At 34.6% G+C, this 23,423-nt stretch overlaps 1 protein-coding gene across 2 annotated transcripts in view; it reads left to right on the top strand.

The window, feature by feature from the left end:
• Positions 1–23,423, top strand: part of Hibch (3-hydroxyisobutyryl-CoA hydrolase) — a 67,886-nt gene that overhangs the window by 2,417 nt on the left and 42,046 nt on the right. Inside the window, exons 2-6 of one of the 2 annotated variants that reach the window (XM_005324374.4) lie at positions 4,572–4,614; positions 5,457–5,597; positions 7,853–7,937; positions 13,617–13,697; positions 16,008–16,060. In XM_005324374.4, the coding sequence (XP_005324431.2) occupies positions 4,572–4,614; positions 5,457–5,597; positions 7,853–7,937; positions 13,617–13,697; positions 16,008–16,060 (403 nt within the window). The remainder of the gene's footprint in view (positions 1–4,571; positions 4,615–5,456; positions 5,598–7,852; positions 7,938–13,616; positions 13,698–16,007; positions 16,061–23,423) is intronic. The other variant, XM_013358213.3, reaches the window with a different exon arrangement.

Here is a 23,423-nt window from a genome sequence, read left to right as displayed (position 1 = left end):
CATTGTTGTCATTCCAGAATTTAAATACAGTGTTTCTATATCTACTTTTGGTTTTTCTGGAAAAGCTGGAAACTGCATGTTTATGTGAAATCTTTTGGTTTTTAAATATGTATAATTTTGAATCTCTGCTGAATGAAAAAAACAACAACAATGATAATGACCAAGAAGCACATTTTCAGACCTAGATAGCAACTTCTGGCCACTAATTTCCAATTGCAGCTTTCTTTTTATTTCTTACCAAAACTTGATGCCTCCACAATTGTCTGTATATGTGAGTTCCTGCCTCTAGTCTTAACTTTTCTTTGAGGCTCCAGTCTCTTTCTCTTTTCTCCATTTGTTTTTGAATGTTTCTCCTTATTATCAGTACAAATTGAAATAAAATAATCAAGTTCACATTTTATCCTACAAACCAGTTGTTTTCCTTTCCAATCTTTTCAGTATATTCTTCTAACTATCTTTATTTGAAATCTTGGAGTCATTTCTGAAATAAGTCTTTTATTTTTCACTGTGTTTTTACTTCGTAACTCAATAAATCATTCCTTTCTATTTCTACAGCTGCTCTCCTTCATCAGCTCCTACTTGAATTACTTGGTCTTCTGGACCTGACTTTCTGCCCTATTTACATCTTGCCTACTTCTGGTGTAATAACCTTAATTCTGGTGTAATTACTTATATAATTATATTATCTTCTTGCTTGGATAGTTTCATGTGGTGTTGTTTAATTTTGTAAGCCTATTTTTGATTCATTGGCTTAATCATGTGAATGATTAAGTTCCCGTACTTTTAAGACAATTGTTTTTATACTTCAGCATGCAACATAATCACCTGGAGAGTTTATTAAGCAGATTTCTGAGTCCCACTCCCACAATTTCTTATTCAATAGGTCTGTATTGGGACAGATACTTTGCATTTCTAATAAATTACCAGTGTAGAGTGACACAATTTGACATCACCTGAAAGAATTGAAATACACCTGTTCATAGAATTAAATTAGCAGTCTCTGAGATGTGCATGGCTTCTTCCTGTCCACCAGATGGCAGTTTGGGAACCAATAGAAGGAAAAGAGAAAACCATAAATTCAGAATTACTTGGAGACTCTAACTTTTCAAGTACTTACTTTGAGGTATAAAAGCTAATACCAAATTTTATTTTATGTTTTTACAGCGCTGGGGATTGAACCCAAGGTCTCACTCATCTAGGCAGGTGCTGTACCACTGAACTACATCCCCAGCCCCAAAACCAGATTTTAAGTATTTTGAATATAAATTGGACTAGATGGAAGCAATATGATTAAAAATAATCTGGCATGGAATTTAGTAATACTTGGTTTTTTGTTGATTTCCTGTAATAATTGGTCCAGGGATTTTTGTGACCCATAAATGCTGTACAGAGTGCTTTTGCACTTGGATTTGGTAGGTTTAGATTAACTTTTCTATGAGTGAAATAAGATTCTATCTCAAATAAAACTGAGACTTGAAGATGGGCCTGTGTTTACCTATTTCTTCTTTTGTCACAGGTAATATTTAAACTGTTACTTAGATTTGCTATGGAAACTCCTTCTTTAACTTTGAGCTGACTTTGGGTGCTGACCTCTTTAAGGAATTCAAGGTCATTCTGCATTGAAAAAAAAATAGCTCTTTGTTTTCCTTTGATTCTGGGAATTGAACCTAAGGCCTTGAGCATGCTTAGGTACATTCAGCTCTTAAACTTTTTAGTATTTAAAACTTCCAAAAAGATAAAATTGATTCAAGTTTAAAAAAGCTTATGTTAGTCTAAGTGTGGTTCAGATTTTAAGTCTGTATGAAAACCCTATTTAAAAAATAAGCTAGGATCTGTCACTTCAGTTTAATTTTTCTCAAGTGTTCATTTTAATGATAATTTGTCTGCATGTTGTTGTCATATCTATACCTATAACCCACCTCTCAAGTTTCATTAAGTGGTTTTTGGTGTGACTTTTTTTTTTTTTTTTTGAATAAGAGTCTTTGGGTAAATTCTAATGTGAAAGCAGACTGGAGTCACTGGACTAGGATAAGAATATTTGTAATAAGGCAAATTCAAAATATGCTACTCCAGGAGTATGAAGTGTAACTGATTTGAATAGGCAGTTTCCCCTCTTTTGGTTTGATTGAATTGAATATAATATAAAGGGAAAGTAAATATAAATTTTGAATAGTCATTTGGATTATAAATATTTTTTATAAATTCAGGCATCTTCAGATGTGGTTATAGGTGGAAACAATTATCATATTATCTTTTTTTTTTAAAGTCTCAGGCTATTGCTATTGCTCCTCCTATAATCTCGAAGTATCCTTGAAAAACTAAACTGGAAAATTATTAGTTCCACTAGATAGTGTATGTATCTGCACGTATGCCCTTCTTAGTGTGATGTGGCTGATTCCAGCTTTGACTTCTCTCCATATATCTTAAATTTGACTTATTAAACAAGAAGCATGTATCTCAATACATTCTAACTTCAGTATTTTTATATGTACTGTCACTACATTATGAGTTTTTCAAGGGCAAGAGATGTGATTTTGGGGAAACTTTTTTAAAGGGCCCAAAGGATAAAGATACAGTTTGATGAGATCTTCACAAACTAAACATTTCTAAAAATCACTGGGGATCAGGAGACAAGTTAACAACATCATCCTGGAAGCCCGTCTCATGGCCCTTCTAGTCACTACCTTCCCCCCATGTTGCTTTATATTTTCTTAATCATGATTTAAATAAGGCGCTTAAATGCACCATTCTGAAGTTTATAGCTTGGTGAACTTTTATGTGTGTAGGTCGTTCTCTAATCATCCTCTGGATATAGTTTTCAACATTACATGTTTCTTCGGGCACCTTTCCAGCTTCCCCCACCTTCTGCCATTCTGAAATTTGTTATTGATCACCTTTTCCAAGGTGTATATTAACTTTGTATTCCTATACTAATATTTTTAGAATTAAAAAATTAGAATGTCTTGTTATTGTTTTGTAGCTTGCTTCCTTTATGTAATTTCTGTCATACTTTCCATGTTATATTATTTAAATATTTTTAAATAAGTATTTTTAGTGTTCATGTAATTGTTGTATATAAATGACACAATTAAAAAAATTACTCTATTTACTTTTTACATTGCTTCTAGTTTTTCATTTTTGTAAATAATTGTTGTGAACATCTTTATAAATCAAACCTTGCAAATGTTGGTGGAATTACTAGGTGGAAGAGAATTTTTTAAAAATATTTTCAGTTATAGATGGACACAGTGCCTTTATTTATTGATTTTTATGTGGTGCTGAGGATCAAACCCAGTGCTTTATACATGCTAGGCAAACACTCTACCATGAGTCACATCTCCAGCCCCTCAGAATGTTTTTTTTTGCTTATTAATATTTCAGGATCTCTGTATGTTTTCCAGGCTGGCCATGAATTCTTGGGCTCAAGTGATCCTTCTGCCTCAACCTCTTGTGTGCTGGGACTGTACGCAAGTGCCAGCATGCCCAGATAATCTTTTTAAAGATTGTGGATCTATATTTACATAACTCCTACTTCTAGTACCAATTTATATTTCTCTCAGCAGTGTCTGAAAATGCCTATTTTATTGCTTCCATACCAAACTTGAAAAATTAATACACTTTATTTTTTAGAGCATTTTAGGTTTGTAGAAAAATTGAGTAGAAAATTTTGATAAATGTATAATGCCTTGTACCTATTTTAACAGTATAACATGATCATTTTCACTGCCCTAAATGTTTCCTGTCTCCACCTATTCATCTTTCCCTTCTGCTCCCAGACCTCTGGCAACTAATGATCTTCCTATTCCATAGTTTTGCCTTTTTCAGAATATCATACACTTGAAATCATGCAGTATTAGTCTTTTCAAGTTGATGACGTTCACACAAAAGTACACACTCTCCCCCCCTTTGGGTGTGTGACATAATAATCTCTCTTTATTATTGCTGAATAATAGTCTATTTTATAGATGTTCCAAAGTTGGATTGTACTTTGCTCCTTAAAGGACATTTTGGTTACTTCCACATTTTGAGCAATTATAAATGAAGCTAACATAACATTCATGTGCAGATTTTATTATAGACATATAAGTTTTCAACTTATTTGGTAAGACACAAGGAGTGGAAGCTGGGCACAGTGGCACACACCTATAATCCCAGCGACTCAGGAGACTGAGGCAGAGAGGATAACAAGTTCAAGAACAGCCTCAGCAACTTAGTGAGACTCTGTCTCAAATAAAAAGGGTTGGGGATATAACTCAGGAGTAAAATGCCCCTGGATTCTATCGCCAGTATTGGAGAAGGGAAAAAAAAGGAGTCAAGGAGTGGGATTGCTAGATCATATGGTAAGAATATATTTAGTTTTTCAGTTTTGTAAGAAATTGCTAAACTTTTTCAAAAGGGCTCTACTGTTTGATTGCTAAACTTATCAGCAGTGAATAAGTTAAATCTTTTTTCTTTAACTTTTTGTTCTAATAATTTCTAGAAGAGGCTTAAGCAAAAGGCAATATAGTATTTGTAGATTGAGATATGACGGTCCACATTACTATGCTCATTGTATTCTACATTTGTTTCAGGTTTAACTCATTCAGAAGAGCCAATATCATTTTACAACATTTGGTAAGTTTGGCCTTTGTTTAGCTGGCCTTATTGTTTTGTGATATGTTACTTAAAATGTCATTTTTAGACAAGTAGAAAAATACTGGCATGGCAGGTTTCCTTGACCTTGGTATACCATTGTTCTCAATGAGTGCTGGGACTCATTGAGAACAATGAGTCCTCATAATCTTATGTCACCTCCTATCATAAGGTTATGATAGGTGACATAAGGTTATGATAAAAAGCATGGAGAAGCATGAGTGTTTGAGTTTAAATAATGGGTCTACTTCTTCATCTTAGATTACTTAATTATATATGTTTAATATGCATTTCATATATAAAATATATATAATATATCTGACACATACATATATTTATATATGAATAAATAAAATCAAGATAATATTATCTAAAGAGTGTTTATAAATGATAAATAAGATAATAAATTTAAAAATCTAGCATAGTACATGGCATGTAGTCAATTTATAAGTTAGTAATTATTGTACTGATACTTTGCAAACGTAAATGGCCTTAGTTTATCAGTTTATTACTTTCTCATTGCCTAACATAGAGCTTGAAAAATAGTAAGTTAAGAGATTTAAGAGTATTTTTATGGTCCAGGAAATTCTAGTATTAAGCTTTATTATAAATCAGTTGATTCATAAAAAATTCAGGAGATATGTATAGTTTGCTTTGGAATTTGTCCATCTATACAGACTAAATAACTTTAGAAATATTTGCCAGATATACCTATTGATTCATTCCTTTGGTAATTGTTAACATGAAAGGTTTTTGTGTGTGTTTTGATGTGGACTTGCAACAAAAAGTGAATTTTATCATGAAATTTTTCTTTGCCTACACAGAGAATGTCCAAGCACACAGAAGCTGCAGAGGATGTACTTCTGGAAAAAAAAGGTTGCGCAGGAGTGATTACACTTAATAGACCGAAGTTACTCAATGCACTGAATCTTAATATGACTCAGAAGATTTACTCACAGTTAAAGGTCTGTAATTTCTGAAAGCATTTATATGGATCATTTTAAAAATGTATCATAATAAAATATTTTATCCCACAGAATCTTTTACAGTTTGGTTGTAAAGATTCTATCCCATTTAGTCATAGGACTCTTTTGATTATGTACCCAAGCCCCAATGATTCTTGAGTCCTTGGTGCTTTCCTGTGTGATTATCTCTAGGACCTCTGTGATAAGAAGTCTACTCCCTTACAGGACAGCCCCTTCCACTTTTTTTTTTTTTTTTTAATATTTTTTTAGTTGTAGTTGGACTTATGGCTTAGCAAATTGTTTATTTATTTATTTATTTAATGTGGTGCTGAGGATTGAACCCAGCACCTCACATGTGCTAGGTGAGCGCTCTATTGCTGAGCCACAAGCCTAGTCCCCCCTTCCACTTTTTTAAAAAAATATTTTTCTAGTTGTAGTTGAATGTAATATCCTTATTTATTTTTATGTGGTGCTGAGGATCGAACCCAGCGTGTCAACCGCCCAAAGCGGGTGCTCTACCAATGACCTACAGCCCCAGCCCCACCTTTCACTTTTATATAGCTCTGATTTTTAACAAGTCCTTTTTGTATTCTGTCATTCTTTGTTTCTCTGATCTTTGAGCCAATGATACAGCTCTGCCTCATAGAACATGAGTGTACGAATCTACTTTGTCTGCATATGATATCCTTTTGGCTAAAAAACAGCTGTTTTTATCTGCCTGACCTGAATTTTTTTTTTTTTTTTTAAACCAACAGATTTTATTGAGGGGGCTCCCGGAAGGGGAAGAAAAGGAGAGGCAGAGAGCAGAGAAAGGAGTGGAGAAGGGCAGAAAGAAAGAGAGCAGAGAGGAAGAGGGAAGAAAACAGGAGGAGGAAAGAAAGAAGAGGAAGAGGGCAGAGAGCAGAGCCAGGCCTGCTTTTTCTTAAAGAAGGCTATAAACCTTTCTAAGTACATTACATAGGGTGATAGAGAAATGTAGCACTTAAAGTCAGATTACTTATGTTTCAAACTTGGATTTCTACTTGTTGACTGTGTACATTGGAAAATTGATTTCCTTATTTCTCCCTTTTTTCAGCTATGAAATGGGGATGGTGATCTTTTATAGAATGATCACAAAGATTAAACGAAATAGTATGTGGAAGTACCTAATATGGCTTGCCATGTAGGTGTTGAAAAAATGTTAGTTCTCTCCTGGCCTTTAATTTCTTATTCTTCACTTCATGGTCTCTTTCATTCTTGTGTTTTGTTTGAGACATAGTATGTCCTAAATTGCTACCACAGAAATTATCCAAGTATTACAGGTCAGAGTTGGACTAGAGTGGAAGAAAGTAGAAACTTCCATGTCAGAATAGCATATTTTTATTATTGTAGTTCAGAATTGCATTACTCTTTCGAAAGTCATCTGTCTGGCTATTTCTCTTTCTTGTGCACTTATCATTTTATTCTGTAAAATAGAGTTTATAGAATTCCTGTTAATTTTTCATTGGACTATTCTAACCTTTTGAATTTCCATTGGCACTTGATGCAATTATTCTATTTATAGGTGGTGGTAAGAATGAAACCTAGGTCCTTGCTCATATGCTAAGTTCTGTACCACTGAACAACATCCCCAGCCCCAGATCCTGCTTATTTGTTAGTGGTTCTTACCAACCCCCAGAACTTGTACATTTGATTAATATCATAAGTGGTTTTGTTTTATTACTTCTAAATGTTTCAGTAGAAAGTGTCATATTATACTATAGTAGAAAGGTTATTCCTTGGGCAGGACTTGTGGCTCTGTGGTAGAGTGCTTGCCTAGCATGTGTGAGGCACTGAGTTTGATCCCTAGCACCACATAAAAATAAACTAATAAAATAAAGGTATTGTGTCCATCTACAACTAAAAAAAAGTTATTCCTCTGTTAACAATCTTTGGGTTGATTTTGTTTACCAGATTTATAAGTTTATGTAACATATTACCTTTAAGTCCATATTTACTCACCTTGGTCTTAAAGTTATGGTTTATATTTCAGATGCTATCATGAAATTTGGATCACAGAATGTATTCATTTAGCATCCTTGTTGAAATAGCCTCTACTTTCTTATTAGAAAAGAAAATGAAGTTCATTCCATGATTAAATGGAATGAATGAGATCCATTCCTCTGGATATGCATTATAAAAGGTTGTATTTATATATGTACATGTATAGATATGAATGTGTACCTTTGAGTTTGTATTACAGTATGCTTATACCATCTTCTTTTACATTTGGATAGAAGTGGGAGCAAGATTCCGAAACTTCCCTGATTATTATAAAGGGAGCTGGAGGAAAGGCTTTCTGCGCTGGGGGTGATATCAGAGGTAAAAACTCTCCCTACCCCTCATGTAAATGCTTCCTCCCCACTAGAACTGATAAAGTGTTGGCAAGTTTTTGTGGCAATTTGTAATATGATATACTTTTTTAGAATTTTTTTTGGCTACAAGTTAATCTTAAAAATGCAGAAAAATTTAGAGACTTGCCTTTTGCTGGTAGTAGTAGAAAATGAGGAGAATAGTTTTTTTTCTTCACTACACATTTGCCCTTTGGAAACTTGGATATTGTATCTCTCCTTAAATTATCCTAAACAAGGTATCCATAGTGGTATGTGAATCCTCTTTATATTTTAGAATAGCTGATATTAAGCATTTCTGTTTGTTATGTAATCTGGCAATCTGATCATGTTGAGTGACTTCCCAATCTCTGAATATGACCTACTGTTATATATTCCCATAACTTTCACATTTTCCTACTATTTATGATCTAAAGCAAACACTTTCTATATTCTTAATGGATTTTTTTCTTTTTTTGGTACCAGGGATTGAATCCAGGGGCACTTTACCATTAAGCCACATCCCCAGCCTTTTTGTATTTTATTTAGAGACAAAGTCTGACCAAATTGCTTAGGGCCTTGCTAAATTGTTGAGGCTGGCTTTGAACTGAAAATCCTCCTTCTTCAAAAAATGTAAGACTTTAATTCAGACTTAAATCCCAAGATCCTGGGATTATAGGCATGTACCACTGTTCCAGGCTTATTTCTACTTTATATATATTGTGTGTATTTTTTATTTACATGTGTATAAACACAGAGATAAATAAAAGTTACTTTTCAAATTGTTTGGGTCAATCTGTACCTGTTTAGCTGTTTAAGAGAGAAGAAATATTTCTTAGGATCAAAGTCATGTACTTACTGTTACCACTATTCATTGTCCATGTATTATATATACATATAGAAAACTGTTTTTACAATTTATATTTATTTTCTTATGGAGTGGGCAGGATCCAGGGACATTTTCTCCTAGTATTCTTGTTTTGCATATTGTTTTTTTCGTATTGTAATAAGATGATAATATTGGGGTTGATTTGTTCATCAAATTTACAAGTTAATGTAAGTCATTAAGAATAGGAAGAAATAATCTGGATTTATTTATTTATTTTCATTCTTGGCAGACACAACATCTTTGTTTGTATGTGGTGCTGAGGATCGAACCCAGGCCACACGCATGCCAGGCGAGTGTGCTGCCACTTGAGCCACATCCCCAGCCCATCCTTTGGGTATAAACCAAGGAGTGGGATAGCTGGGTCAAATGGTGGTTCTGTTCCAAGTTTTCTGAGGAATCTCCATACTGCTTTCAATAATGGTTGCGCCACTTTCCAGTCTCACCAGCAATGTATAAATTTATTAGTTCTGGAAGTTTTCTGGTAGAATTTTTTTTGGATCTTCTACATATAGAATCATGTCATCAGCAAATAATGATATTTTTAGTTCGTCTTTTCCAATTTGTATCGCTTCTTGTTAGGAAGTCAGGTCCTAAACCATTTCCCCCCACATCTTTGTCAACACTTATTATTGCTTGTAAAATAAATAAATATATAAATATAAAATACATATATACTTTATTTATTTATTTATTTATTTTTTATGTGGTGCTGAGGATTGAACCCAGTGCCTCACCCATGCTAGGAAAGCTTAGAGTACTTTTGATTTGCATTTCTCTAATTGCTGAAGAAGATGAGTATTTTTTCATATAGTTATTGATCGATTGTGTTTCTTCTTCTGTGTCTGTTCAGTTCCTTAGCCCATTATTGAGTTATTTGGGTTTTTTTTAGTGTTAAGTTTTTTTTTTTTTTTTTTTTAGTTCTTTGTATATCTTGGAGATTAGTGCTTTGTCTGAGGTGTGTGTGGTAAAGATTTTTTCCCATTCTGTAGGCTCTCTCTTCACATTGTTGTTTCCTTTGCTGAGAAGAAGCTTTTGAGTTTGAATTCATCCCATTTATTGATTCTTGCTTTTCCTACTTGTACTTTAGGAGTCTTGTTCAGGAAGTCGGGTAGGTCCTAAGCCAACATGATGAAAAATTGGGCCTACTTTTTCTTCTACTAGGTGCAGAGTCTCTGTTCTAGTGTCTAAGTCTTTGATCCACTTTGAGTTGATTTTTGTGCAGGGTGAGAGATAGAGGTTAAATTTCATTCTGCTACATATGTACTTCCAGTTTTCCTAGCAATATTTGTTGAAGAGGCTATCTTTCCTCTAATGACTGTTTTTTGGCACCTTTGTCTATTATGAGATAACCATATTTATGTGGGTTTGTCTGTGTGTCTTCTATTTTGTACCATTGGTCTACATGTCTATTTTGGTACCAATTCCATGCCGTTTTTGTTTCGATTGCTCTATAATATGGTTTAAGGTCTGGTATTGTGATGCCTCCTGCTTCACTCTTGCTAAGGATACCTTGGCTATTCTGGGTCTCTTCTTTTTCCAAATGAATTTCATGATTGCTTTTTCTATTTCTATGAAGAATGTCATTGAGATTTTTATAGAAATTGCTTTAAATCTGTATAACAGTTTTGGTAGTATGACATTTTGATTATATTAATTCTGCCTATCCAAGAGCATGGGAGATCTTTCCATTTTCTGAGGTCTTATTCAATTTCTTTCTGTAGTGTTCTGTGGTTTTCATTGTAGAGGTCTTTCACCTCTTTTGTTAGATTGATTCCCAAGTATTTTTTTTTTTTTTTTGAGGCTATGGTGAGTAGGGTAATTCTAATTTCTCTTGCAGAATATTCATAGAGTGCATTTGATTTATGGGTATTAATTTTATATTCTGATACTTTGCTGAATTCATTTATTAGTTCTAGAAGTTATCTGGTGGAATTTTTTGATATATAATTGTAATCAGCAAATAGTGATAGTTTTAGTTCTTCTTTTCCTATTCATATCCCTTTAATTTCTTTCATCTGTCTGATTGTTCTAGCTAGAGTTTCAGGAACTATGTTGAATACAAGTGGTGAAAGAGGATATTTCTGTCTTGTTCCAGTTTTTAGAGGTAGTGCTTTCAAAATTTTTCTCCATTTAGAATGATGTTGGCCTTGGGTTTAGCATATATAGCTTTTACAATGTTGAGGTATGTTCCTACTATCCCTTGTTTTTCTAGTGTTTTGAACATGAAGAGGTGTGTTTTGTCAAATGCTTTGTCAGCATCTATTGAGGTAATCGTGTGATTTTTGTTTTAAGTCTATTGATGTGAAGAATTAAGTTTATTGATTTCTGTATGTTGAACCAACCTTGCATCCCTGGGATGAAACCCATTTGATTGTGGTGCACTGTCTTTTTAATATGTTTTTGTATGTGATTTGCCAGAATTTTACTGGGAATTTTTGCGTCTGTGTTCATATTGGTTGGAAGTTTTCTTTCCTTGATGTGACTGTGTTTGGTTTTAGAATCGGGGTGATACTTGCCTCATAGAATGAGTTTAGTAGGGTTCCCTCCTTTTTATTTCTTGGGATAATTTGAGGAGTATTAGTATTACTTCTTCTTTGAAGGTCTTGTAGAACTTGGCTGATAATCCATCTGGTCCTGGGCTTTTTTTTGGTTGGTAAGCTTTTGACAGTGTCTTTTATTTCCTTGGAGCAGAGTCTGCTCTTGGGCCCCACCTGGGATACCAAGTTTGTTGCTGAAAGCTCAGTACTTGTCCCTGATGAGGACATGATTTTGAGAAAAAGGAAAAGGAGGTTTATTGTTTTGCTAGCCAAGTAGAAACACAGGAGATTCTGTCCCAAAGGCTGTGATTCTCTTGCTTTTGTTTTATCATGTGTGTATGTGTGTGTATGTGTGTGTTGCTAGGCAGCAAACCCAGGGCCTTGTGTATACTGTGCAAGCTCTCTACTATTGAGCTATATCCCTAGCCCTTTTTATTTTGAGATATTATCTCACTAAATTGCCCAGGCTGATCTCAAACCTGTGATCCTCTTAAAGCCTTCTGAGCAGTTGGGACAACAGGTATGCACCACCATGCATGTTCATGTATCCCCTTTTATGGGAAAGTATTATCTAAGAATTATTGATTGGATTTTGAGACAACCTCTAGAGTTCTGATATATAGTCATCCTTCAGTATCCGCCTCCTGAAGGATTGATTCCTTTCACCCAAGATCCCCAAATCCACAGATGCTCAAATCTCATATAAAATGGTGCTGGGGATGTAGTTCAGTGGTAGGCTTGCCTAGAATGTGCGAAGCCCTGAATTCAATCCCCAACACAGCCAAAACAAAACAAACAAAAAACATGTATATATCATACAAGTACATTTAATTTATATTTTAGATTATTCTTAGAATTTAAGTACAGGAAAGGCATATGAGTTTGCAGTTTATAGAAGAAAAACTATAGAGATTGATTGCAGTAGGAGCACAGGAGATGTGAAATCTGCATAGGAGAAAATTGCAATAGAAATGAAACTATTTGATAGTGTTCATTACTCAGCAAATATCTACTGAGTGCTTGTTTAAGTCAGGCAGCAGAATGCTACAGCAATGTCTTTGAGAAGTTATATTTCCATTGTTGTTACTGACAAATAAGAATGTTACTGTCTTATTTACCTTTCTAGCCTCACCTTTTATCATTTCCCTTTAGTATTTTAAAACAAATTTATTCTTGATTTTACCTTTGCATCCTTGCTTTTCTGCTTTTGCAGGTACTGCTTCCTCCATTTAAAACTTTCCTCCTGACATTTCTTAGGAACTTCCTACCTGTCTTTTCTTCCTTGGTTCAGACTTGCCTCTTCTGGAAAGCCATCTTTTAATCACATCCCTCCTTGCTCCCATTCCCATAGCACCCCATTCTTATTTTTGCTATCTATAGAACCTCCCACTTTAGATAGTAGTTGTAAGCCCTGGGTTTATCTGCACTCTAACCTGCACTTTGATAAATCAGGTTCCCACAACTCACTCCTCAAGTTGTTGATTTACTCATCAACTCATGGAACTCAGAGTAACACATTTACTAATTTATTATAGAGAATATTATAATTAATACATATGGATTGATGCATAGGACAAGGATAGAGTTGTGGTACTTCCATGCCCTTATTGGGCACACCACTCCTAAAAACCTCTACATGTTCACCTGTCTGGAAGCTCTCCAAACCCTTTGCTTTTGTGTTTTCTTGGATACTTCATTTTTTTAAAGCATTGTTGAAGCATAGAGAACCATGGATTAAAAAGGGTGTGATCTAATGCTTGTACACCAAGTGGCAGGGCTTATCTGTTCTGGTGCTTTGTGGCCTCCCTGTGCAGCATTCCTCCCTCCCACATCTGAGCTAAGACTTCTCAAATGGGGTCTGTGATCTGCTGTCAGACAAAGTGGGTCAAAGAGCAACTTCATGACCAGCTCCAAGATAGAAATATAGGGAAAGGTTTGCTTTGAGAAAGAGAGGTTCTAGTTTCTCTGGTCTGTTTTGGAGAGGGAGTTAAGGGGCCTGGAACTGGGGATAAAAACCAAAGTAAGTCAAATAAGAATTTTATCTTGAAACTTTGATATCGGACTATAGATCTCTAAATATAATATTTCTATGGTATGATCAGCTTTAATTTTACCAAGCCATTTAGAGTCCCCCATCCAGTACTTAATTATCACAGTATTTTTAATATGTCAACTAGAAAATACATTTTTTGATTTATAATTGTTCTTCCTTTTTCTTTCAATTTCTAATTTTTTCCTTTCTTAGCAATATCAGATGCTATAAAGGCAAAACAGAAACTTGCTGAACTTTTCTTCAAAGAAGAATATATACTGAACAATGCCATTGGTATGTGTGTGCTCTAGAAAGCTTTGAAAATGGAATCAAGAAATGGGGTGGGCAGTATGATTTGCTAAGATGTCATCAGTAGACACTTTTTTTTTTGGTACTGGGGATTGAACCTAGGGGTGCTTTATCACTGAGTCACATCCTCAGCCCTTTTTATTTTTATTTTGAGGCAAGATCTCATTAAGTTGTTTTGGGATTCACTAAGAGCTAAGACTGACCTTGAATTTAATGATCCTACTGCCTCAGCCTCCCAAGTTGCTGGGATTATAGGCATGTGCCACCTTGCCTAACTTATTGAAACTTTCATATACTATGTGTTGGACCTAAATAAAGTTGATTTAAGTATTTGGACTGCTTATTACAGAACAATTATATCTTAATATTTGTAGGCTATACTTCACTACTGTCTCATGAAATCAATTTGAAAACATGGATTTCTAATCATACAGTTAGCTTTCTTATTGAACAAAAAACTTGGGTCTCAGCTTTCTATATAAAATGTATCATTTCCTAATTCTCAAGGAACTCTGAAATGAAAATTTTTTTATAGTCAAAGTTCTAGTTTCACTGGAAGCAAAGCAGTATTTACTTTTATCAAACATGTGTTTTCAAAAGTGAAGTTATAGAGAATAACAGTAGATACTTATGTACCCACCAGTCCAGCAATAACAGATATCAATATATTATTTTTGCTTGCTATTAAATTTTATTTAAAAGAAATAAAGTATTTTAATTTTTAAAGTCATAATTCAGCCCATTTTGTGGTTTTCCTTTATGTCATTCCTTTATCTAAGCGGAAGCAACCATTGGTTGTGTGTAGTGATGCAACCATAACTTAACTTTACTAAATGCTTATAAACTTGTTAGTGTTTTGAAATATACATAAAAACTCTTACTGTGTATAGATGTTCCCTGACTTAGAGTGGTTTACTTTAATCATTCACATTTACAATGGTGTGAAAGCAGTACGTATTCTAGTCCGTGTTCTGTAGAAACTGTATTCAAATTTAGAATTTTGATCTTTCTTGGGCTTGTGATACGTAGTTCAGTACTCTCTCACGATATTGGGCAGAGCAGTAAGGCTCCCAGTCAGCCATGAGTTCACAAGGTGAACAGCTACTGTGATGTTTGCTAAATTAGATATCTTAAAATGTTATTTTACTTGCAATAGTTACAATTTAATAGTGGTTTTATTGGATGAAAATTCATTGTAAGTCAAGGAGAATCTATATGCTGTTCTCATAAGTTGTTTTTAATAACGTGAGTGTAACTATATAATAATTATGACTATATGCCCATATTATTTATTCTACATTTATGGATATCTTAAGTTATTTCTAGTTTTTACTAATGTAGGTGACTATAACCTTATGATGTCCATGTGTTAAAATTTCTTTAGAAATAATTATGTGGAATGGACGGCTCATAGAATTAATACATCTTTTTTTCCAAATTCTTCCCCAAATGTTTTTTTCTATACATCTTTTATCATGACTACCCTTGGATTTTTCATCTTCCAGAATTGCTAAGTGGATCAAAACATTGAAGTTTTATATTGCCATTTGATAAGGAGGTAATGTTAGCAAAAAACTATAGTTGAAACTCAATGATTTATATTTTTGTTATATTCTGGCCAACTTTCCCTCTCACAGGAAAAACAAAAGAGGGAATGGATGGATGACAATAAAAGTTCATATGATTACCAAAATTTTCAACTGGGAAAGGACATCTGAGGCCATATGTTAAGTCTCATCATCTTTTAGATGAGGATACACACACACACATACATACATACATACATATACACATACACACACTCTTATCTGTCATGCATATATATTATATATAATTTATATCTATGTATTTATCATTTAATACCTAGTTGAATTGCCAATTAATGATAAAGCTGAAGCTAGAATCTGGGTCTTCTAATTCTCAGTCCATGCTTTTTCTTGTATGCTGTACTTTGTTGTATGTATCCAGATACTTTAGTTATATGAAAAACAAATATGTTCTTTAAAATACAACTGTGAATATAAATATCAGTGACTTATAAAATAAATATTATATTTCTTAATAGCTGAGTTACATGATAATTTGTTTCAAATTGAAGTTTGAGTTGTTAATGAATAGCTAATCAGGATTGTGTATGGATTGACATTTAAAAAATATTTATAAGCTTTACAATAGTCCTCTTTGATATTTCTTACAAAAACTTCCTAAGAATTATAGAGTCTGTATAACATGATTTTTGAAAAAGTGAATATATTATAAATATTGCATCTAAAATTATAGGTCTGTTTCTTTTAGCTTCTCTCCAGAAACCATACATTGCACTTATTGATGGAATTACAATGGGTGGGGTAAGTAGTCTTTTTGCTCTCTCCATTGATGAGTGAGTTGTATTAAAAATAAGTTACTAATTATTAAATGGAAGTGAGGTGATGAAAATAATAGAACTCTCTGAAACAAAATCATATGTGGATTAGATTTTGAATTTGCTTATAGCAGTTTTAGACTTATCTCAACCCACAAGACTATTTTATGTTCTTAATTATGTTATATATTAATTATTTTTTGAATTAGCAAAATTTCTTTTCTCTCTCTCTCTCCCCCTCCCCCCTCCCCCTCTTTCTCCCTCTATCCCCCTCTCTCCCCCTCCTCCTCCTCTCTCCCCGCCCCTTTCTTTTTGAATCAGATATTGAACCTGGAGTACTTAACCACTAGCCCCAAGGTCTTGCTAAGTTGCTTAGGATCTGTTGCTGAGGCTGGCCTTGAACTTTAAATCCTCCTGAGTTGCTGAGATTACATGTGTGCATCACCAAGCAACAAAAACTGCATTTTTTTTGTTCATATGTAGAGCCTTTTATTCTACTTACAAATCAATTTCTTGCTTTCAACAGCTTCAGAAGAGAAACAGAATGTAAAGTTTTTCCCTTAAACTATTAGTGATGGAAATGTTGACTAAATTTTATCTATTGTATATAATTTCACCTTGGTGGAAGTGCTTGTAATCTTTAGGAAATTCTCTAAAACTGCATTTTTATCAGTTGACACATTTATTTTGCCTCTGCTATTATAAAGAATTCTGAAATGTAACTGACTTTTAATTACTTGATTTGGAATTGGGATGAATGTGAAATAATTACAGAACAAAAATAGTAAATTATATGGTCATGACTATAACAAAGACAAGCCTTTAAAGAAGTGAGGGTTCAGAATGGATCTTTATGGTAGAAAAGGGGCTTGCTTCATGGAAAAGATGGTGAATTTAACTCAGCTTAGAAAGATAGTATGGGGAGAAAAAGTAATATCTTTTGTTTATCCAATTGCAAGGGTCATGGCTGACACACTAGAACAAAAGATTAACAAGAGAGAAGCTTAACATTTATTTAATCAAAGTTTTACAAGATGCAGGAATATTAAAAACCCAAAGACCAGGGAATACTGTATTTTATAAGGGTTTGATGCAGACTGGATGGTTTGGAGAGAATGATTGCAGAAAAGGAGTACAAAACAGCAGTGCTAGACTGGGGGACTTAACAAGGCCTGTTGCTCAGGTTCTTCTTGGCCTCCCTGATAGCATTCCTTCCTCTAGCCATAATGCAGGATGCTCTTCACTTGACAGTCTAATGATATACTTTTAGGAGAGGTTGCTCAGAGAATTCCTTTATTGCTAGCTATTGCAGAAAGACCTTGAAAATATGGCCCTTTGGGACGTGTGATCCAAACCCTAATAACAGATAGCACTTAGCCTATCTAAGGCTAAAGAGTAGAATTTCAAAAATTCTACCTGCTGGCTGTAGATTGTAGTGCCATGCCTGTGATCCCAATGACTTTGGAGACTGAGGCAGAAGAATTGCAAGTTTGAGGCCAGCCTGCGCAACTTGGTGAGACCCTCTCTCAGAAATTTTTTTAAAAATTGAAAAAGGTATGGGGATGTAGCCAATGGTAGAATGCTTGTCTGGTTTAATCCCAATTTGGAATACAGATTTCCCTCTCCTTTCTTATTCTTGTGGAGCCACCATAAATTAGGCCTCTTGGGTATCAGGAATTGCTTAGATCCTGTACATCATTTTTGGGGGGCTGGTTCCACTAGTAGCTCTGTGGTTAGAAAGCAGAATCAAGGACAGTCTCTTTTTGTTGGGTGATATAGGACATAGTTTAGTTTACTTTCTTTGTCATGGAAGTGTTAACCTGGGGAAAATAAAATCTCTTAAAAAATAAAAATAAAAAAACTTGTCAAATAAGGGAAAAGTCAAATAATCTGATGTATTGAGGGAGAGCCACTCTGTGAATATAGAGAACCAAGAAAAAGTGAAAAGAAAAGCAATAGGCATACCCAGTAGCATAGAAGAAAATGTGGCCCTAATGAAACAGGAGATAACCCCATAAGGAGATAGCAAACTCAGATGAAAGGGCTTCCAGTTGAAAAGGGGAACAAGTAATATAAGGAAGGATGATGAAGAACTAAAATACAATAGCAGAACTGACATTTCATTTTGAAAGCAATAGGTGAGAAAGAATTGAGTATTACAAATAGTGAAGTTGTATCTGTGGAGAATAAACTTGAGAAATTCTCTCAAAACAAAAATGTTCAAAAAAAAAAAAAAAGGATAAAAATGATGAGGATTGGGGATGGAATATAGCTCTGTTTTAGAGTGTGAGTTTAACATGCTAGAGGCCCTGGCTTCAATCCCCAGAGCCAAAAAAATGGACTAATTTTAATATGAAAAGATTGGTGAAGTGTCCTGTAGTGATATCAACAGGCAGAATGTCCTCCTCTTTACAGAAACCTGGGAAGAATCTTTGCACTACACCTTATCTGAACGCACTGGTTGTTCCTTTTGTAGCAGCCTTTTTAAACTAGAATTACACCAATTAAGTGTTAGTATCTGAAGGCCATGGCTTTCCAGGTGTTATCTCTGCAGTAGCAGCAGTAGCAGTGTTTGGGAACTTATTAGAAACGCATATTTTTCTATCCCACACCAGGGTCAAACCAAGATCTTAGATGCCACAGTCTGTTTAAACAGGCCTTCCAGGTGATTCCAGGGATTGAGAATCATTGCCCTAAAGCAGCCACTGTGTGTAATGAATTAACTTCTATCCCATTTTTGTCCTGTGCTTTTTAGAATGGTACTCTGTTCCATCCTTAAGAGAATTGAGAAAATAGTCATGTCATTACAACAACCCATGGTTGAGATGAAGAACCCTTAGGAGAGAAATTTTGTTTTACATTACATTTTATCTGCTCCCCTAAGACAAACAAACAAAAAACTTATGTGTCTTTTCTCCCAGCAGGTCTGCCTATCATATTCTTAAAAACTTAAGTTCTAATTTTTCTTCTTTTTTTTTTTGACAGTCATAAAAACTATTACAATTAGATGTGATTTCTTCCTTCATTTGAGTCAGTATATTCATTTGAACTCAAAATTTGGTGTTTTTTTTTTTTTTTTGAAAGAGAATCTTTTTTTGTAGATGGACACAACACACTGCCATTGAATCTGGGTCCCGCCTGTACTAGGCGAGTGCTCTACCGCTGAGCCATAATCCCAGACCAATATTGATCTGAGCTCAGAATTTGGTGTTTGTACCTCATTGTTATTTTATGATAGGGCTTGTTTCTCTAGGAATATCAGGTGATTTGTAAAGGCAATGTTCTCATAAGAACATGCCAATGTGTGCATGTGTATAAAAAATACATTGTTTATTAAAAATCCTGTTCTGATAATGTCTTATATAGCCTTTTGAAAGAGTAAAATGAACAGATTAGAGTGAACTGGCTTTTTTTGTAATGGAAATTTTTTATGTAGCTTGGTTTTGAAAGCTAAATTTTTATGTTTCATTTACAAACTAGTTAACCTAAAACTTTTCATGAACTCTAGCTTTTAAATATAATTATCTAGATCAATGACTCTCAACTTTGACTGCACTTTAGTACCATTTGGGAGTCTTTAAAATATTCTCATATTTTATGACCTGCAGAGTGTGCTGAAACAAAGCGACTGAAATAACAACAAAGAAAATTATATCTGGCTCATATAGGCTCCCCTACCAAGGAGAGAAATCTTTCTGTTGCTGGTATCCCACAAGAGCTTTCAGGAAGATACCTATAGCTACCACCCAGGAGTGTCTGCACTCCAGGGTCGATACCTGGTAATTCACATTCATAACACTGTAGGTAAAACCTGTGGAGGGTTAGTTCCTATTACCTAAAAATGGATTTTACGAGGGCCCCCAGAAATCCAGCCACCTAGCAGAGATTGGCTTTTCCCCAGCAATAGGAGGCATGGATCAAATCCCAAATACCACCAACCAACAGAGTTCCACAATTCACCCAAGACAAAACTGCAACTACTGAAACTTCCTATTTAGAGCTCTGTATCATCCCTGCTATAGGATGCCACAATTCATCAGAACTCCCCAGTCTTACCCAGGATGTCACTGGGAGACTAGAAACTAAGAATTAGTACTCTTGGCTGGCAGCTTGGTGAGAAACACAGACATTGGACTTAACAACCCTTGACCTAAGGGGTACAGAGCCAAAAATAAATATAAAAAATGAAAATTCATTCCTGCCAATAGTTTTGACCACTGTAGTGGAAACAGACCCTTTATTTTTCATTAAATTTTCTTTCTCTTCTTTTTTTCTTCTTATTTTTCCTATTCCCATTTATATAATTATATAAAATTTAAAAATCTTTAACCTTTTTTCAAACATCATTTCATATTGTGTATTTTTGCTTTTTTCCATTATATATAATTTTTTTGTGTGTGTCTTTGTTGTGCCAATAGATTCGATAAAATATATAATTTCATGTTCACCTTAATAGCTTTCTTCTGCACCTATTATTTAGCCTTGATTTGAATTTGGTGGGATATAATTATATGAAGATTTGAATTGTCTTGATCTTATATTTGTGAGTTTGTTTGTACCTTGAGTGGTGACAGAGAATAGGAAAGCAGTGACTGAGATTGGGGGTCTCTGTTGACTTCATGGCTGGGGCATACCCTGAGAATGTTTCTGTGCAAGGGCACAGGATGCTTAGCTGCTATGGTAATGCTCCACCTGAGGAGGCTCTGTGCAAGAGTCTTACCAGCTTTGACCTTGATCTCAGATACTTAAATCCCAGGTATAGAGGAATTCTCATGCAAGACAATCACAATGTTTCACCTGCTCTGCTACTTCAGAGCCTGCCCGTTTAACAATAACTTTAAAGAATGGGCCTCCTTGAGCACTATACAAACTCCTAACATTGCACATTGCAACTGTGGAAAAGCTGCTTAGATGTTTCTAGTTCTTTAACTTTTCTGAGTACAAAGAATAATGCTTACATAGTCTTTAACCTGATAATGAGACATATATAAAGATTGCCGTTGTAACTCTTTAGATCTGCTTCTCCATCAGAGAACATCTGATGTGCCATCAGAGAGCAGCCCTCCATCTGATCCCAGCTATTTATCTTCATAAGCTGCATGTGTGAGTCTCTTCTAATTCCCCATCACTCCTCGCTGGTACTGCAAGTTTGGCTGTGCAGGATGCAGCACTGGTTCTTGGCCCTTCTATCTCCCTTTCTTCACTCTGTTCCTCCATTAATAGCCAAAATTCCCTTTTCCCTCATCCTCTCTTGTTTTTCATTGCTTTCAGTTTTTTATTTCTTCTGTACAGTTGACATCTGCTTCCTGCCTCCCTTCTGATCACTTTTTAAAAAATCTATTTCAAACTTCCTACCCAATTTTTCTCTTACTTAAGAAACAATAATCTCACTAGTTTTATATAGTTTATTTAATTCCTACCCCGTTCATGTTGTGATTATTAACATGATGGATAATATCATAGACACTTGCTGTCAAATGTCTGATCTAGTTCACAGATTTTTATTGTTGGTACTGATGTTAATTGCTGATTCCTTATTTATACCTATACCTCTATCTATCTATCTACCTATTCCTATATAGGTGGCAGGTAGTATTATAGATGTCAAAATAGACAACCTGACCTTCATCCTAAGACTGTATTCTGTTGCTGACATTTGTGCCATCTTTGATTTCTCCTCCCTTTAAAAGGGGCTATAGAGTGATTAAGACATATCAAGAGCACAGGGTAGAGATATTGCTGCTGAAAAATACAACTCAGCCAAGCAACAATGAATCCACACATGATTCCACACATGATCTAGCCCCACTTGAGCTTCAACTCATAGAACTGGGGTAGCAAAAACCAGGCTCCAGGGAGGAGAATCAGAGGTGGACTTCATATCCCACCCTTTAACATCTACTTATATATCAAAATCAGAGAAGTCCTAGAACAAAAAAGATAACTGTACTCAAGAGGACACACATAGAAAAAAGAAAGGGGAATCCATTTAAATAGATGTACAAGTCTAAGACCTCTGAAAACATGAGGAAACAGGCAAACAAATATTCCCCCCCCCCAATTCTCAATCCTCTAAGGATTCCAAAGATGTGGAAGGGGATAGAATTCCAGAGAAAGATTCTAAAAAAGTGATTATTAAAATGTTCAGTTGAATTTAAAAAAAAAACAAAACTAAGGCATGAATTAAGAACAAGTACAGGAGATGAAAAATCATTTCAATAAAGAAATAGATATATTGAAAAGACATCAGTCAGAATTTTTGGAAATGAAAGGCACAATTTAAAAATTCAGTTGAAACCATCAGCAGATTAGATTGCATACAAAATTGAACTTAAGCCCTTGAAGGTAGAGCTTCAGGCCTTGAAGATAGGGTACATTAACTTGAATATGCAACAAAGGGGGAAAATGACAACATGATCAAAATATATAAGACCAAACCTGAGAATCATTGGGATTAAAGAATACATGGTGATACAAACTGTAGGCATAAAGAACATTTTTAATGAGGTAGTCACAGAAATGAGATAGATCTTCCCATATTAGAAATAAAATAGACATTCACACAGGAGGTATACAGTACAGCAAATAGACCAAACCGGACAAGAAGCTCCTGAAGACACATCTTAGTCAAAATGCCTAACAGAAAACAAAGAATATTAAAAGATGTAATAGAAAATCATCAGATCACATTTAGAAGCAGATCATATTTAGAGGCAAACTAATAATGCTCACTTCTAACTTCTCAATTCAGACCCTGGAAAGAGATATTCCAAACTCTGAAAAAAAGAAAAAATAATTGCCAAATAAGATCTGTATACCCAGCAAAGCTCTCTTTCAAATTCAGTGGGAAAATAAAAACTATCCACGACAAGGATAAACTATAAGACTTCATGACCACCAAGCCAGCACAATAAAGACTACTGAAAAATAAACTGCAAAAAAATTAAAATGGCAGGAAACCATAAACACATATTCATACTAACACTGAATGTAAAGGGTCTCAACTCCCTAGATAAAAGAAATAGGTTAGCAGAATGGATTTAAAAAAAAAAAAAAAACCAAGATTCAACTATATGCTCTTTGCAAGAGACTCCTCTCATAGGCAAAGAGACAGGCTGACGGTAAAAGGATAGAAAATTTTTCCATGTGAATGGAATCTGAAAACAAGCCAGAGGAGCTTGCTTTTTGTAATAGCTGACAAAGCAGATTTCAAGTCAAAATTAGAAGAGACAAGGCCACTACATCCTGGCAAAAGAAAAAAAAAATCTAACAAGAAGATATAATGATAGTAAATATATATGCCCCAAATGTTAACACACCCAGTTATATTAAAAAAAAAAAAAAGTACT

The sequence above is a fragment of the Ictidomys tridecemlineatus genome, chromosome 7, assembly GCF_052094955.1.
Source record: "Ictidomys tridecemlineatus isolate mIctTri1 chromosome 7, mIctTri1.hap1, whole genome shotgun sequence".
NCBI classification, from domain to species: Eukaryota; Metazoa; Chordata; class Mammalia; order Rodentia; family Sciuridae; genus Ictidomys; species Ictidomys tridecemlineatus.
Note: the sequence above shows the minus strand (reverse complement) of the source record. Positions and strands in the feature narration are given on the sequence as shown.